The sequence below is a fragment of the Mustela nivalis genome, assembly GCF_964662115.1.
Source record: "Mustela nivalis genome assembly, chromosome: 14".
Lineage (NCBI taxonomy): Eukaryota > Metazoa > Chordata > Mammalia > Carnivora > Mustelidae > Mustela > Mustela nivalis.
This window is the reverse complement of record NC_139033.1, coordinates 4,739,658-4,753,758: the sequence shown is the minus strand read 5'-3', so window position 1 is coordinate 4,753,758 and position 14,101 is coordinate 4,739,658. Positions and strand designations below refer to the sequence as shown.

General features: G+C 45.0%; 1 protein-coding gene and 1 long non-coding RNA gene across 26 annotated transcripts in view; one reads left to right on the top strand and one right to left on the bottom strand.

The window, feature by feature from the left end:
- Positions 1-697: 697 nt before the first annotated feature.
- Positions 698-14,076, top strand: LOC309848310. 2 transcript variants are annotated; one of them, XR_014302952.1, is made up of 5 exons: positions 698-915; positions 6,331-6,628; positions 6,843-6,943; positions 9,351-9,522; positions 11,991-14,076. It is a non-coding gene; the product is annotated as an uncharacterized lncRNA (long non-coding RNA). The 2 variants fall into 2 exon arrangements; XR_014302951.1 differs by lacking the exon at positions 6,331-6,628.
- CIT (citron rho-interacting serine/threonine kinase) overlaps positions 11,211-14,101 on the bottom strand; it is a 165,456-nt gene continuing 162,565 nt past the window's right edge. For all 24 annotated transcript variants that reach the window (XM_082699754.1, XM_082699733.1, XM_082699736.1 and 21 more), the window contains 2 exons: positions 12,722-13,025; positions 11,211-11,680 (listed from right to left, as the gene is read on the bottom strand). In XM_082699754.1, coding sequence (XP_082555880.1) covers positions 11,657-11,680; positions 12,722-13,025 — 328 coding nt within the window. In that variant the 3' untranslated portion in view covers positions 11,211-11,656. The remainder of the gene's footprint in view (positions 11,681-12,721; positions 13,026-14,101) is intronic.

The following is a 14,101-nucleotide window of genomic DNA, read 5'->3' as shown; positions in this document are numbered from 1 at the left end:
TCAGTAAGCACCACGAAGCCTGGAATCTTGACACCTGCTTTGGAAGATACCAGGACATTCTGGAGTCAGAGTTGCGCCCATCAGCTAAAAGGAGCTCTGTTTGTTCTCCCAAAAATGATGAAAGATTACAGATGTGCTTTTAATAAGCCTTTCCTTCCCAGGCATCAGAAAACATTCAATAAATTTATGAGAAAAGGGAACCTCAGTCATTTGAGGTGGAGAGTAGCGTAGAAAGCATCCCTACGTCGGTAATTAGCTAGCTCACTCTGAAAACCCAAGCAATGTGGGAACCCTAGACTTTAAGGACTACAGAGATTATTTAGACTATAGAAACATGCAAAACTCCTCTTTCCAAAACTGGACAAGGTATTTTTAAAATACAATTGAAAATACATACCTAAGCTCGAAAGTATGAAGGGGATCTATTCAAGCACCAAAAACATAGAGACCATTGCCATGTTTGGCAAGCTGTGGACACAGCCCCTAGGTCCGTGATGGGAACGGAAGGTGGCTGGTGGTGGGGCCCCTGTATGAGTTGGTCCAGAACGGCACTGCCCTTTCTGTGAGGGGGTGGTTAGAAAATCTGGCTGCTAGCCTACGTCAGCTCAGAGGAAGCCAGCAGCCCCAGGCTGGGGGGAAACAGCATGAACTTGGATATCTAATGTAAAAATGAATTGGGAGTCAGGAAACCCTGTAAGAGCCCTCAGCAGCCCAGTGGCCACAGAGGACTCCCGAGGGAGCCAGCCCCTGTGGTGGACATGTGGGCACAACCACTTCCTGGAACCATGGTCTCTGCAGTCTACAGCCGTCGATGCATCTAAAAGACTTCCATTTTCTTTAAAAGGTAACACAAAGCAAGTCTCCTGTGGTTTAGAAGATTGCTCACAGGCCCAAGTGAAAGACTCCAAACCCAAGGTAATGGAAATTATTTCACAGATGTGGGAAAGGAGACGCACATCACGGGGGCAAAGCCAAATGTAGAAGTGAAGTGTCCTATGACCCAGGCAGGGCCTTCTCTATTAGCAGTCCCATGATGGGTGAGGGCTGGTGACATGGTTAATGCTTAACCCAAATTGCTTTTTTCTTTTTTTAAATTAACATATGATGTATTGTTTGCTTCAGGGGTACAGGTCTGCGATTTATCAGTCTTAACATAAGTCACAGCACTCACCATAGCACATACGCTCCCTAATGTCCGTCACCCCACCACCCCATCCCTCCCACCCCCCTTCCCTCCAGCAACCCCCAGTTTGTTTCTTGAGATTGAGTCTCTTAAGGTTTGTCTCCCTCCCTCGTTTTGTCTTGTTTCATTTTTCTCTCCCTTCCCTTATGATCCTCTGTCTTGTTTCTCAAATTCCTCATCTCAGTGAGATCATATGATACTTCCCTTTCTCCAATTGGCTTATTTCACTTAGCATAATAGACTCTAGTTCCGACCACATTATTGCAAATGGCAAGATACTGGGCTTTTTTGATGCTACATAACAGTCATGTGTGTGTGTGTGTGTGTGTGTGTGTGTCCCATCTTATTTACCCACTCATCTGTTGATGGACATCTAGGCTCTTTTCATAGTTTGGCTATTGTGGACATTGCTGCTATAAATATTGGGGAGCACGTGCCCCTTCCAGAGTGGCTGCACCAGCTTGCATTCCTACTAACAATGTAGGATTCCCCTGTCTGCATCCTTGCCAACGCCTGTTATTTCCTGACTTGTGAATTTTAGCCATTATGACTGGTGTGAGGTGGTATTTCATTGTGGTTAGGATTTGTATTTCCCTGATGCCGAATGAGGTTGAGCACTTTTTCATGTGTCTGTTGGTCATTTGGATGTCTTTGCAGAAATGTCTCTTCATGTCTACAGCCCATTTCTTGATTGGATTCTTTGTTCTTTGGGTGTTGAGTTGGTAAGTTCTTTATAGCTTTTGGATACTAGCCCTTTTTCTGATATGTCGTTTGCAAATATCTTCTCCCATTCTGCCAGTTTCTTTTGGGTTTTTGACTGATCCTTTTGCTGTCCAAAAGCTTTTGATCTTGAAGTCCCAGTAGTCCATTTTTGCCCTTGTTTCCCTTGCCTTTGGTGATGTTCCTAGGAAGAAGTTGCTGCGGCTGAGGTCGAAGAGGTTGCCATATGTGTTCTCCTCAAGGATTTTGATGGGATTCCTGTCTCACATTGAGGTCTTTCATCCATTTTGAGTCTATTTTTGTGTGTGGTGTAAGGAAGTAGTCCGGTTTCTTTCTTCTGCATGTGGCTTTACAATTTTCCCAACACTTGTTGAAGAGACTGTCTTTTTTCCATTGGACATTCTTTCCTGCTTTGTCGAAGATTAGTTGACCATACAGTTGAGGGTCCATTTCTGGGCTCTCTATTCTGTTCCATTGACCTATGTGTCTGTTTTTGTGTCAGTACCATACTGTCTTGATGATTATAGCTTTGTAATAGAGCTTGAAGTCTGGAGTTGTGATGCCACCAACTTTGGTTTTCTTTTTCAACATTCCTCTGGCTATTTGGGGGTCTTTTCTGGTTCCATATAAATTTTAGGATTATTTGCTCCATTTCTTTGAAAAAAATTGATGGTATTTTGATAGGGGTTGCATTAAATGTGTAGATTGCTCTAGGTAGCATAGATATTTCACAGTATTTGTTCTGCCAATCCATGAGCATGGAACGTTTTCCCATTTCTTTGTGTCTTCCTCAATTTCTTTCATGAGTACTTCATAGTTTTCTGAGTATAGATTCTTTGCCTCTTTGGTTAAGTTTATTCCTAGGTATCTTATGGCTTTGGGTGCAACTGTAAATGGGATCAACTCCTTAATTTCTCCTTCTGTCTTGTTGTTGGTGTATAGGAATGCAGCTGATTTCTGTGCATTGATTTTATATCCTGACACTTTACTGAATTCCTCTATGAGCTATAGCAGATTTGGAGTGGAGTATTTTGGCTTTTCCACATAAAGTATCTATCATCTCCAGAGAGTGAGAGTTTGATGACTTCTTTGCTGATTCAGATGCCTTTTATTTCTTTTTGTTGGCTGATTGCTGAGGCTAGGAGTATAGTAGTATGTTGAATAGCAGTGGTGATAGTAGACAGCCCTCCTGTTTTCCTGATCTTAGGGGACAAACTCTCAGTTTTTCCCCATTGAGAATGATATTCACTGTGGGTTTTTCATAGATGGCTTTGATGATAGAGGTATGTACACTCTACCCTACCCTGTGAAGAGTTTTGATCAAGAAAGGATGCTGTACTTTGTTAAATGCTTCTTCTTCATCTACTGAGAGGATTATATGGTTCTTGTTCTTTCTTTTCTTAATGTATCACATTGATTGATTTGTGGATGTTGAACCATTCTTACAGCCCAGGAAGAAATCCCACTTGGTTGTGGTGAATAATCTTTTTAATGTACTGTTTGATCCTATTGGCTAGCATTTTGGTAAGAATTTTTGCATCCATTTTCATCAGAGTTATTGGTCTGTAATTCTCCTTTTTAATGGGGTCTTTGTCTGGTTTGGGGACCAAGGTAATGCTGGCCTTATAAAATGTGTTTGGAAGCTTTCCTTCCATTTCTATTTTTTGGAACAGTTTCAGGAGAAGAGGTGTTAATTCTTCTTTAAATGTTTGGTAGAATTCCCCTGGGAAGCCATCTGGCTCTGGGCCCCTGCTTGTTGGGAGATTTTTGATTACTGCTTCAATTTCCTTACTGGTTATGGGTCCATTCAGGTTTTCTGTTTCTTCCTGGTTCAGTTTTGGTCATTTATATGTTTCTAGGATTGCATCCATTTCTTCCAGATTGTCTAATTTGCTGGCGTATAGTTGCTCATAATATGTTCTTAAAATTGTTAGTATTTCTTTGATGTTGATTGTGATCTGATCTCTTTTGTTCATGATTTTATTAATTTGCGTTTTTTTCTCTTTTCTTTTTGATAAGTCTGGCCAGGGGTTTATCAATTTTATTGATTCTTTCAAAGAACTAGCTCCTGGTTTCATTGATCTGTTCAACTGTTCTTATGGTTTCTATTTCATTGATTTCTGCTCTGATCTTTATTTCTCTTCTCCTTCTGGGTTTAGAGTTTCTATGCTGGTTCTTTCTCCAGCTTCTTTAGGTATAGGGTTAAGTTGTGTTTTTGAGACATTCGTTCTTGAGAGAGGCTTATAGTGTTATGGACTCCCCTCTTAGGACCACCTTGGCTGCATCCCAAAAGATTATGAATGGTTGTGTTTTCATTTGTTTTGATGAATTTTTTAAATTATTCTTTAATTTCTTGGTTGACCCATTCATACTTTAGTAGGCTGCTTTTTAGCCTCCATATATTTGAGTTCTTTCCAACTTTCCTCTTCTGGTTGAGTTCTAGTTTCAAAGCAGTGTGGTCTGAAAATATGCAGGGAATGATCCCTATCTTTGGGTACCAGCTGAGACCTGATTTGTGACCCAGGATGTGATCTATTCTGGAGAATGTTCATGTGCAATTGAGAAGAATGTGTATTTGTTGCTTTGGGATGGAATGTTCTGAATATATCTGTGAAGTCCATCTGTTTCAGGGTGTCATTTAAACCCCTTATTTCCTTGATCTTTTACATAGATGATCTGTCCATTTCAGTGAGTGGAGTATTAAAGTCTCCTACCATTATTGTATTATTGTTGATATGTTTCTTTGATTTTGTTATTAATTGGTTTATATAATTGGCTGCTCAAATGTTAGGGGCATAGATATTTACAATTGTTAGATCTTCTTGTTGGATAAACTTTGTTTATCCAATCTGTATCAATCAGTCAATCTGATACATTCCATATCTGTAGGTATGAAATAGTGTCCTTCCTCATCTCTTATTATAGTCTTTGACTTAAAATCTAATTTGTCTGATATGAGGATTACTGACCCAGCATTCTTTTGATGTCCATTAGCATGGTGCTCGCTTCGGCAGCACATATACTAAAATTGGAACGATGTCCATTAGCATGGTAAATGGTTTTCCACTCCCTCACTTTATTTTTTTTTTTTTAAAGATTTTATTTATTTATTTGACAGAGAGAAATCACAAGTAGGCAGAGAGGCAGGTAGAGAGAGAGGAAGGGAAGCAGGCTCCCTGCTGAGCAGAGAGCCCTATGCGGGACTCGATCCCAGGACCCTGAGATCATGACCTGAGCCGAAGGCAGCAGCTTAACCCACTGAGCCACCCAGGCGCCCCACTCCCTCACTTTAAATCTGGAAGGGTCTTTGGGTCTAAAATGAGTCTCTTGCAGACAACGTATCAATGGGTCTTGTTTTTTTAGCCAGTATGATACCCTGTGTGTTTTGATTGGGGCATTTAGCCCATTTACATTCAGGGTAACTATTGAAAGAGATGAATTTAATGCCATTGTATTGCCTATAAGGTCACTGTTACTATATATTGTCTCTGTTCCTTTCTGGTCTGTGTTACTTTTAGGCTCTCACTTTGCTTCGAGGACCCCTTTCAATATTTCCTATGGGGCTGATTTGGTGATCACAGATTCTTTTCATTTCTGTTTGTCCGGGAACCCAAATTGCTTTTGAATAAAGATGTATTCTTCCCTCCGGAAATGTATATACAGACGGATTTATAGAGCCAAAGATAAGGCCTTCACATTCCTAACATGTAAAACGGTATTGGGTCAATAGGACCATATGTCAAAATACTGAAACCAAAGATCAAAGGACCCAGGCAAAGCTCTTCCCTTCCTCTGGCTTCACTTATGGGTATAAATGGGAGGGAGGTCAACAGTGCTCTGAAACCAGATCAAAGCCTAACTTCTCACTGGAGTCTGCCATTCCCCGCTCCACCCCTTCCCAGCATGTCAATGCTGGAATGAGATTAGGGATGTTGATCCAGTTCAGGTGACCTTGGGCAGGTCACATAGCCTTTCTTCGCTTGATTTCCTCCCCTGAGAAATGAGAGGGGCTGGACTAGCACTAGATGATCTTCGGGCTCCTTTAGTGTTGGGAGCTCCAAAGCCTTTACAACATGGCTGGGATACGCCACAAACAGGAAGTCAGGAGTCCAGAAAGGAAAAAATGCCGCCCCTCAATTCGCTCAAATAGGAAACTTACAAACTCCAAAAGCCAAGATTAAAAAGCCAAAAACATCACAGTGATCTCATTCATGGTTGAGGTCAGAGACAACCACTTAGGGAAGAGTAAAATGTCATTTGGTTCGACTCTCATTATTTCTAGATGCACAGTTTAATTTCAGAACATGCATTCAGTTTTCCCAGTACCTGATCCTCCACCAGTGTTTACGAACAGTTTGAATGAATTAATGAGGATTCAACTCTATAGACCACTCACATCTCCAGCCAGCTTTTTTTTTTTTTTTAAGGTTTTATTTATTTATTTGACAGAGATCACAAGCAGGCAGAGAGGCAGGCAGAGAGAGAGAGGAAGGGAGGCAGGCTCCCCGCCAAGCAGAGGGCCTGACATGGGGCTTGATCTCAGGACCCCGGGACCATGACCTGAGTCAAAGGCCTCAACCCATGGAACCACCCAGGCGCCCCTCCATCCAGCTTCTAAAGAATCCCTCCTTAGCACCTCTCTCAGAGAGAGAAACAAGGAAGGAGGAACAAGCCAGAGCCTTCTAACCCAGAACACCAAGGACAGTTGTCTTCAGGAGAAAATAAGTAAGTTACAAGCACATGTGCATCTCTTCTAAAGCCTGAGTCATCCTTCCTGTTGTAATAACATCTGCAGGGCTTCCTGAGAGCCAGCAATGCGGTGAATCAGACCCTCGGAGAAGGTCCGAAAGCTGGAACAGCCAGAGCTCCCAGTCTGAGGGGCCTGCTCTGTTTCTGGTCGGCTCCCACTCATAGTCTTTTTTGTCCTCTTTGTCCTCAGTTATGGGCCTTTGCCTGGATGAGGATGCCAGCCCTCATCGCAACCTTTTCTACTGCCCCTGGAATGAATTCACCCATCTCATCTGGGAAATTGTGTGTACTGTGAGTCAACTTTCTTCTTCTTTTTTATGGTTTTCTGAAAGACAGCCTGAGCTGCATATAATATTAAGTCGTTTTCAAAATTCTTTCTTCTACCTCCAACAAGCCCTTCCGGGTAAACAGAGTTCCATTAATCATTGACAGACTCAAAGGAAAGCCAAGTGATCAACACTGTACTGTATTTCCACTACCTCACCCTCCCCAGCTTTGGAAAATAAAGCAATATTTGATTAGGCAAGTGATAAAACACTCATATAAACATTGTGTGCCTGGTGCCACAGTCTCTGTGCTGTAGACATCATAAGCACTGTTTAAACTGCCCAGAGAGAAATCTGACCAGGACAGGCTAAGGTTTCTCAACCTTGGCACTATTGACACTGGGACCCGATAGGAGCCTAGTGGGGGATGAGGGCTGCCCCATACACCATCGGACTGGCTAGATGCCAGTCTTGACCATCAGAAATGTCTGCAGACATTGTCAGATATCCTGAGGGGAGGGGAGCAAAGTGCAGTGATTTAGAACCACCAGAATAGGCCAATTCAGTGGTTACTAGGAGCCGAAGCTTAGCTGTTCCCACCCCTGTAGGCTTACTCTTAATGCTTTAGACTTAAAACTGCATGGACAGTTGCTAGAGTAAATCAGATTCAAGAGGCCCAGTTCTGAGGAAAAACTTCAGTCCCATCAAACAAATTTTATCTCTTTTTGGCCTAAGTCTCCAAATCCTAAAGTTTCATGGTCTGAAATTTGCTATGCAGTCAGCATCTTTAGTCTCATGAAAATTAAGTTGTAAGCACAGAACACATGTCTGATTCTGTTTAAGAAATGGGAGAGGTGGGGCGCCTGGGTGGCTTAGTCATAAGTGTCTGCCTTCAGCTCAGGTCAAGATCTCAAGATCCTGGGATAGAGCTCCGTGTGGGGCTTCCTGCTGAATGGGGTGCCTGCTACTCCCTCTCTCCCTGCCGCTCCTTTGTGCATTCTCTCTCTCTAAACAAAATCTTGGGGGAAAAAAGGAGTGGTGGCAGTATAGAAGGTTGGGCCTCATTTTATGGTGGGCTGAGTAATTGTCTGTTGTTTCCTTGGGGTCATTCCTTAGGGTTCAGAGAAGCTTTCAGGAACATTCCTTTTGGAACCAAACTGTTTATGCTTTTGAAGTATTCCATAGCTGTCAAGAATTCTCATTAACTGAAAAGGTTGGTTGATATTTAATAGACTTTGCCCAGTATTGTAAGGAAAGAAATGTTCCAGCATTTTTACTTGTTTCATCTTCTGAATTATTTCCCTTTTTATTTTATCTTTTTAAAATATTTTATTTATTTATTTAACACATTGAGGGAGAGATACAAGAGAGGGAACACAAGCAAGGGGGTGTGGAAGAGGGGGAAGCAGGCTTCCCCTGAGCAGGGAGCCCAATGCAGGGCTCGATCCCAGGACCCTGGGACCATGACCTGGGCTGAAGGCAGAGGCTTAATGACTGAGCCACCTAGGTACCCCTGAATTACTTCCCTTATTGTTAGGCCCTTTGGCATGTTTTTATCTCTAGGAATAAAGCAGAGCAGAATTGCAACTATGGTTCCTGTAACAAGCCATGTCAGATACGACCCTGCAAGTAAGATTGTGACTGTGGTCAGATTACTTCATTGAAAAATAAAAATCAAGAGGGTAAAAGCAACAGGAACCATGAAAGAAATCACCATTTGCCAAAACTAATGTTTGTCCAGATCAAGCAGAGTTTATACTAACAAGCTAAAAAATCATGGAAAAAATCTACCGCACAGACTCTAAAAATCCATCTAGTTAAAAATAGAAGTATTTACATTTTAAACTACCTTGATCTGAACTCCTCCAAGGAACTCTACATGATTAAAATCCCCAGGGCCTTATAAGAGATGAGAGAGATTTTAAGGTGACCTGTTTTCTTGGTTAGCTGCTAATATTATAGAACTGGATTATAGGTAATCCAATCTCAAGCCTTTCAGAATGGCCTGTTTGCATTCGGAGCTCTCTAGTTCCGCAGTCCTATAAAGTGACCTACCTGCCAAGTTCACGGTTCACTGGAAATAATGACTAAACTTCAACAAGGTCTCACACTTGGAAGAGAATGCTGCCAGTCCGCTTGACGCTAGGAAAGCAAGTGTGCTTGGAGCTCTGTGTCCTTCCCTGACCCCAGAAAAAAAACACCTCCGACCCCACGAGAAAAGGAAGCAAGGTCCCATGCCACGATAACAATCCTGTGGTGACACAGGCCCAAGACTTAGGTTTTTGTGGTCTCTTAAGAAGAGGTCGTTGCACAAAAGCAAACATTTTAGATCATTGCTTTATTTCACTATTGTTTAACAACAAAGTTCATTCCTCTCCAGGTGGATCTTGAATTGTTCTTTTGTGTTCTTTTCCTCATCCTGAATAAAAAAGGTAATGAAGAAAAAGCCTGTACTTTTGGAGACCTAGAATCTTACTTATGCTAATAAGCTTTTGACTGCGGTTTCGTGGTCCGGTATTTCCTGCTGGCATCTGGGTGGTCCCACGGAGCTCCCCACCCTCCAGTGAAGATGGCTGTCCACAACTACCACCGTTGAAACCAAAGGTAAGTGTTGAAAAATGCACCTTTTACAATAAAAAAGTAGAAACCAATTCAATTTCCTTTTTTTTTTTTTTTTTTTTACGAATATAAAGTTTCTTGTAAATATGTACAGTCTTTTGAGCTAGTTCTATAGCAGGAAGCATTTCACAGATGAGACACACGATATACACTTTCCAGGCTCAAGAAGCCCATTTCTCATGGAGATCCTAAATGAAATGCCAAGACTGAAAGACCAATTTTCAGTGACCTTTCCAAATACTTGTGGACCAAGAGACAAAAACTTCAGCAAACATTCAGTCTGATCTGCCCTGGGGAGGGGAGGGATGCAGCATGACCCCAAAGACGCCAAGCAACGCATGAAACAACAGCGTGACACCTGCCAAGGGTGTAACAACATGGAGGGAGGGACACAGGCGTTCCAAACAAAGCACTTAGGTTAAGAGACAAGCAGGAAGGAGCTGGGATTTGGGCCAGGTTGCAATCTGGAAAGTGATCTGAACTGTGGACAACGTGGGGTTGCAATGTGGTCACGTTCACCTGCGGTGGTGGAAACAGGTCTACCTTTCAGCCTACCTAGGATGTGCCTTGGTCGTTCGAGGCATGCCTAAGAGTCACGCAGAATCTGAAGCAAGAGGTGCCTTGTGGGAGATTAAAGGCAGAAGTAAGGCCGCTAGTTAGCTTGCCAACTGCAGAGCCTCTGGGTTGCTTCTTGACCAGTTGCCAGGAATTTTGCCTTCTGGTAGCGGGCGGCAAGAAACCGTGTGAGCTGCGCGGCACCTAAGGGAGGACCTCCCGACCCCGGCAGAGGCAGAGGAGGGGCCGCAGCGCTCTGGAACTTCCTGGTCCTCGGCTAGCCCTAGGGAAAGGCTCACTTGGGAAGTCACAGTTTTGTGGGGTAGAACCGTGCTGGATGTTGTGTGAACACAGAGTCGTCCACGAGGGAGTCAGGGAAGCGTGAGGGTGTGAGGTGTGGTTTGCTGAAATCCTTCTCTGGTCGTAAGGCTTGAGCGTTTGGTTTTTTTGTTTGTTCAGTGCTACAGACTGCAGCTTGTTGTGGCCAGTGAGTTGGCAAGTGGTCAGAGGGTCTCGATTCAGCGGGAGCTATGGTATGTACTAGTACATCGGCAGAGCAACCCAAGGGGGGCAGCCAGGTCGGGGGGCAGCACATGCAGTGAACCGCCATGCAGAACTCCCGGACGGGTCTCTTCGCATCCCAGGGTGGGGAACAACGCACTGTCGTGGACAGGAGGTGGGCACCCCCGGTCCCCTCCCGGACCCAGAGACTCATTAATGCTGGGCTCCGAGCAAGTCTATTGCATGCTTTCCTGGCCAGAGCTACGTGGAAAGCAGGGACAGCAGTCTGGGGAGATGACGCTGAGGGGCAGGGAGGGAGAGCTACTCGAGGTCCCTTGGCCCCAAGTCACTGCCTCCGAGCTGAGGCCCGATGACCTCCGTACATTCTCAGCTGGTGGGAGGGGAAGTCGTCAAGGCCATAAAAGGCAATGAGAACAGTAAACATTTGGCTAAGATGTCACCCTGGTCAAACAGGGCCATCTGCGCGGATGGACTGGGACAAGAATGAACCTATATGAGCGCAGGAGGTTAGCCAACTGGCGGGGACTCTTCCACGATACGTTTCCGGAGCAAAGACCTGATGGTGTGATCTAGCTAAAAATGACTACAACAGGAAATACATTGCTATTCAAATCTATTAAGAATTCTGTTGTCTTTTTTTTTTTTTTTTTTAAAAAAAAAAGAAAAGAAAAAGAAAAAAGGAAATCCAACCAACCCTAGGATCTTAAAGTAGCTATTAAATAGGATTCTAACCACATCGTAGTTAGTGCAGGTTGGTTTCCTCTGATGAACCGGTACAGGCTAGAGCTAGGTATAAAAGTTGATGAATGCTCTGAAAGAGTAACAAAGTGCACAGAGGATGACTGCAGGAAGGCGCTGGCAGCTCGGAAGAGCTCGGCCCCTGCACCCCCTGGATGCAGGCTGTCCGCACGGAGGCGGGTCTGGGCCCAGCTGTGCCTTGGGGTGGCTGAGCAGATGGGTGCCGGGGGCCCCGTCAGCGGAGTTCCTTAGAGTGGTGTTTTCCTGCAGGTTAAGATGAGGAGTTGGTTTTCCTGGCTGAGATTTACACTGAAGACTGGTCCCAGACCTAGGAGCAAAAGGAGGAGTTTTAGCTCAGGGGGCCAAGAGTCCCTGGGCTTGCCCCGCACGATCCCAGCAGGACACGTGCCGTGCGTGGTCTCCTTGCGGCCGGTAACACCGAGCGCCGCCCAGGCTGGCACCAGTGAGCAGAGCCATGCTGCGGAGCTTGGGGTTCATCAGGGAATGAAAATCACAGAAAATTCTCCCAAGCTTTGGATGGATCTCTGTTAAACACACATATGCTGGACCCTTTTTATCGGTAAGTCAGAGGGGCTAAGAAGAAACATTGACAGGCTTTTCCTCCTCTTGATTGGCAGGGGTCCCAACTGTGACCTACAGGTGGCATGAGGAGAATGTGATCCAGAAAACCACCCCCCTCCGCCCCCCCCCAGGGACAGAAAGGTGACTGTGCTGTCCAGAGGGGGCCCCTGGAACTGGCTAGCCTGCCAAGGAGGCACCAAGCACTCAGACCCACCCTCTGCTTATGGGGAACGCCCCCCACCCAACCTTGGCTTCAACACCTCCTGCCATCTCTTCATTCACTAACTTTAAAAGCTACATAGATAATACATGCATATGGTATAAAGATTTCAAAAGGCTCAAAGTTCTAGAAGGCAACCACTGTTCCCAATTTCTGTATAGCCCTCCAAACTAATTCTTGACGTACGTGTGTATCTGTATATGTGCCTGAAAAAAATAAGGCATGAACTTTGTGTGGTACACTACCATTTCTGTTTAAGAAGGGAAGATATATATACATATTTGCTTATATGCATAGAATATCTCTAGAAACTGCTAACACTGGTTGCCTCTGGGGAAGGGAATGATCTACCATCAGGTAGCTGTTCCATTTTGAGGTACACATGTAACATCATGCATTTGCTTAGAAAGGCCTCTTCCGAAATAGGTTTACTTCCTGAACTTGCTGTATGTCCTGAAAAATCAGAATTATGAGTGTCCCTCCCCCCGCCCCCTTTTTTCCCAACAGTGGTCCTGAAGGGCCCTCAGCTCCCTGGGTCACTCCCCTGGCCTCAGGATGGTACCTCACCTTATTGACCTGGGAGAGTGGGGTCCTCACAGCTCCCACAGGCAGCCGGCCCCGGCTGCTGTCTTCAAACAGCCTCCCAGGGGAGCGCTCCCTCCTCGTGCTGAGCATCCGGCCTGGCGACTTCTCCCGCTCCAGGGGGCGGCCCGGAGACTTGTCCCTGCGCAGCTCTGTCCGCCCCTCTCGGTAGCGGTGGGGTGTGCTTGGCTCTCGTGGGTGGCTGGGGCCTTCCGGTGGGGGTGCCGGGCTAGAGGCCACACGCTTGGTGATGTGCTCGTTGTATGTTGGTGGGCCTCGCTTGTTGGGGCTGCGGGCAACAGGGAAGGGAGGTGTGGAGCTGAGAAGTCATAACCCCAAAGAAGCATCTTTCTCCTCTGAGCAGCCCCCAGGCCCTAATCTTTAGTAGAAAAGATCCCACCTGGAGTTCTTGGGGCTTTTTGTTTTCTTCTGGTGGTGAGGACAGGAAGAGAAAGATGACGACAAAAGAAAACCAACTTCCTGGTCTCAGTGCAGGTTTTTACTGAGTACCTACTGTGTGCTAAGCTCCTAATGTGTTCTGAATCTTTAAATCATCTCGTAACAGCTCCACAAACTAGGAACAAGCATGACCCTCACCGTTCAGATAAGAACGTGAGACAGACTGGGGGTTGGCCTGCGCTAAGAAGCTGACACAGGTCAGTTTGACATCCTAATCCCCACCTTGTAATCCTACCGACCTAGTATTCTGCAGACCCTCGAAGGCACAGAAGGAAGTCTTCTCTTACGGGCTGAGGCTACTACGAGACCCTTGATACAAGGGAGCAATTTTGAGAAAGCCTGCACTCATCACTGCCAGCAGCCCTATCTGTCCCCCTCCTGGGCCTAGTGCTCGGTCACCTCTCTTTCCAGGTGGCTTTCCAAGCCTCCTTGGCACCCAGTGCTGAGGTGAAAGGTGTGGGGATCAGACCGGACAGAATCAGAAACCTGAGCAGGACAAATAAAAATGGTACAGTTGGCACAAACGTGTCCCTGGCCCCAAAGGTTGATAGTAATAACCAAACAACTGAAAACACTGCGCCTTTCTGTATGGCCCATCCAGCCTCCACCCAGCTCCAGCTTGGGTATTTCAAACGAAGATTTCAGCAAATACAGCCCTAACCATTCTCTCTGAAGAAGCAAGATCCAGAACAGAACTGAGTCAATTCCTTCCCACTCTAATGAGCAGAAAAAGTACTCAATCCTCATCACCTCCGCACAATCAGGGCTAGGAAAAGGGCTACTTAAAATGGGTACATTTTATAGAGAATATTATTTGGAAAACATATTTTGATTGATTGGGGCTTTATCACAGAAAATAAAGTAGAAATCAGGAAAGTAAATGTATCCTTGTTATTTTTAAAATCT